This window comes from Lissotriton vulgaris, chromosome 10 (assembly GCF_964263255.1).
Source record: "Lissotriton vulgaris chromosome 10, aLisVul1.2, whole genome shotgun sequence".
Taxonomy (NCBI): Eukaryota; Metazoa; Chordata; class Amphibia; order Caudata; family Salamandridae; genus Lissotriton; species Lissotriton vulgaris.
Genome location: NC_141698.1, coordinates 38892744 through 38894953, shown reverse-complemented (window position 1 = coordinate 38894953; position 2210 = coordinate 38892744). Strand labels below are relative to the sequence as shown.

General features: G+C 41.8%; 1 protein-coding gene across 1 annotated transcript; it reads right to left on the bottom strand.

The window, feature by feature from the left end:
* Positions 1-440: 440 nt before the first annotated feature.
* LOC147684465 (olfactory receptor 1F1-like) lies at positions 441-1373 on the bottom strand. The gene has a single exon (XM_086942323.1). The coding sequence runs from the start codon at positions 1371-1373 to the stop codon at positions 441-443; it is 933 nt and encodes a 310-aa protein (XP_086798449.1).
* Positions 1374-2210: the final 837 nt, after the last annotated feature.

Here is a 2210-nt window from a genome sequence, read left to right as displayed (position 1 = left end):
CATTCATGTCCCATGCCAACAATCTATAAAAGATTACACAACAATATACACTTCAAAAGTTAGACAATTGGATATAAAGAGTTAACCTTGACTCCTCTCATAAAAATTACAGAATATGGTAACATTTTGTGCTAGTTTAAAGTTGCCTCCACCCGTGAGGAAATGTTTCTTAGATCAGAGAGAAAAATAAATTCAGGTGGGGCCTTGGAAAAGTGGCTGCTATTGATGGAAGCTTCCTAACCAGAGGAAGCCAGCATGCTCTCATTGAAATGTGCAATTAATCCTACAGCTTGGATCTTTTCAACTAATATACCTTATGAAAAAAGAGTGATTTGATGTGTAATTTTGTTACACTTGAAGTAAAACAAAGACTCGCATAAAAAATGTCTTATGGTCACAATTAATGCATACATGAATCTTTGAAAGGGAGATGCTGCTTTCTATTGAGAAGATCTGCCAATGGTCTTTCTCAAAGCCCTTTTCACCTGCTTGTTTCTCAGGCTGTAGATGAAGGGATTCAGCATTGGGGTGACAACTGTGTACATCACAGTCACAACCTTGTCCTTTTCGAGCGAGTAGGTGGATGTAGGGCGGATGTAGGTAAAAAGAACAGTTCCATAGTACAGAGCAACAGTGATGAGGTGGGAGGAGCAGGTGGAGAAGGCCCTAAGCCTCCCCTCGTTGGAGCGGATCTTCAAGATGGCGATGATTATATTACCGTAGGAGAGAACTATAGGAAGAATGGAGGCTATAGCAATGATGGAACCTTCAACTAAGAGTAAGATCTCGTTGGTGGTGGTGTCGGAGCAGGAGAGCTTTAGCAGCGCTGGGATGTCACAGAAGAACTGCTGGATTTTGTTGATACTGCAGAAAGAGAGCAATGATATTGTCACACTGTGCAGCAGGGAGTTCAAGAGGCCAATTATCCAGCAGCCAGACACCAAGAGAGCACACACTCTCCTATTCATGACCATCAAGTAGTGCAAAGGATTGCAAATGGCAATGTACCTGTCAAAAGCCATCACTCCGAGCAGCATGCTGTCTATCCCAACAAATAAAACAAAGAAGAACAACTGGGACATGCAATTGAAAAATGAGATTGTCTTCTGTTCTGAGATGATGTTAATCAAGAGCTTGGGAATGATGACTGTCATGAGGAAGAGATCAACCAGCGATAAGTTACTGATGAGGAAGTACATGGGAGTGTGAAGCTTGAGGTCAGCAGTAGTGAGTGTGATGATGGTACTGTTCCCCAGCACCCCAACCAGGTACATGGCCAGGAATAGAGCGAATAGTGTGGTTTGCAGTTCTGGAACATCTGATAGGCCCAGGAGGATAAACTCTGTCAGTATAGTCAAGTTGTGGGCATCCATTTCTATTTCATTCACTAAGCACCTATAGGCGAAATAGAAGGCACAGTATGAATTCCTTAATAACACTATGCAGAGCAAACAAGAATCTGGCAACTACTTTAAACATGACAAAGTGTTTCAAAAAGTGGGCAGTATCTATTTTGGCTTTGTTTTTTAGCACAGTTAGCTTTGTTGATAGGTATTTTAATGTATATTTTGAAAACAAGAATTGCAAATCTAAGACTTGACACATTTCTCCAGCCTCTCAGTAAGTATGTGAATTGGCATAGCCTGGCATGTAAGACATTGACTATTCGCTACACCCAGATAATTACTATCTCTTACAATCTAAATCTAATAGATCGACAGGAAAAAAGGAGGGTGGGGTGGCAGTCGCCATAAAAAATGGACTGTCTTTCACCACCATTAGATATAACTAGTGGACAGTCTAATTGTCAAAAAAGACTCTTCAAACAGCACCATGGTATGTGTACTTCTGTATAGGCCACCCACAGCAATGCCGGACTTCCCCAAAGTATTTACGAATTGCATCGCATCTCTGACCATCAACTATGCTAAAGTCCTGGTCATTGGCTACTTGAACTACTGGGCTAATAAGGTACTGGGAGAAAGAGCGCCATGAAATTGACCGGTGCCCTACAAAGTTTTAACCTCCCACAACACATCCAAGCACCCACACACATCAAAGGACACACACTTGACCAAGCATTGTCTATTATCTCACCCTTCGGAATCTAGAAATACACCCCTGCCTATGGTCAGATCATTGCATATTTAGCTTTACTATATGTGACATCACTCTGCCCAAAACTGCTCCCCATCATAAGAGCTCATCTA

Bases quoted from the DNA above. Each gene is read 5' to 3' on its own strand.
- LOC147684465 (XM_086942323.1), bottom strand. From the start codon at position 1,373: ATGGATGCCCACAACTTGACTATACTGACAGAGTTTATCCTCCTGGGC.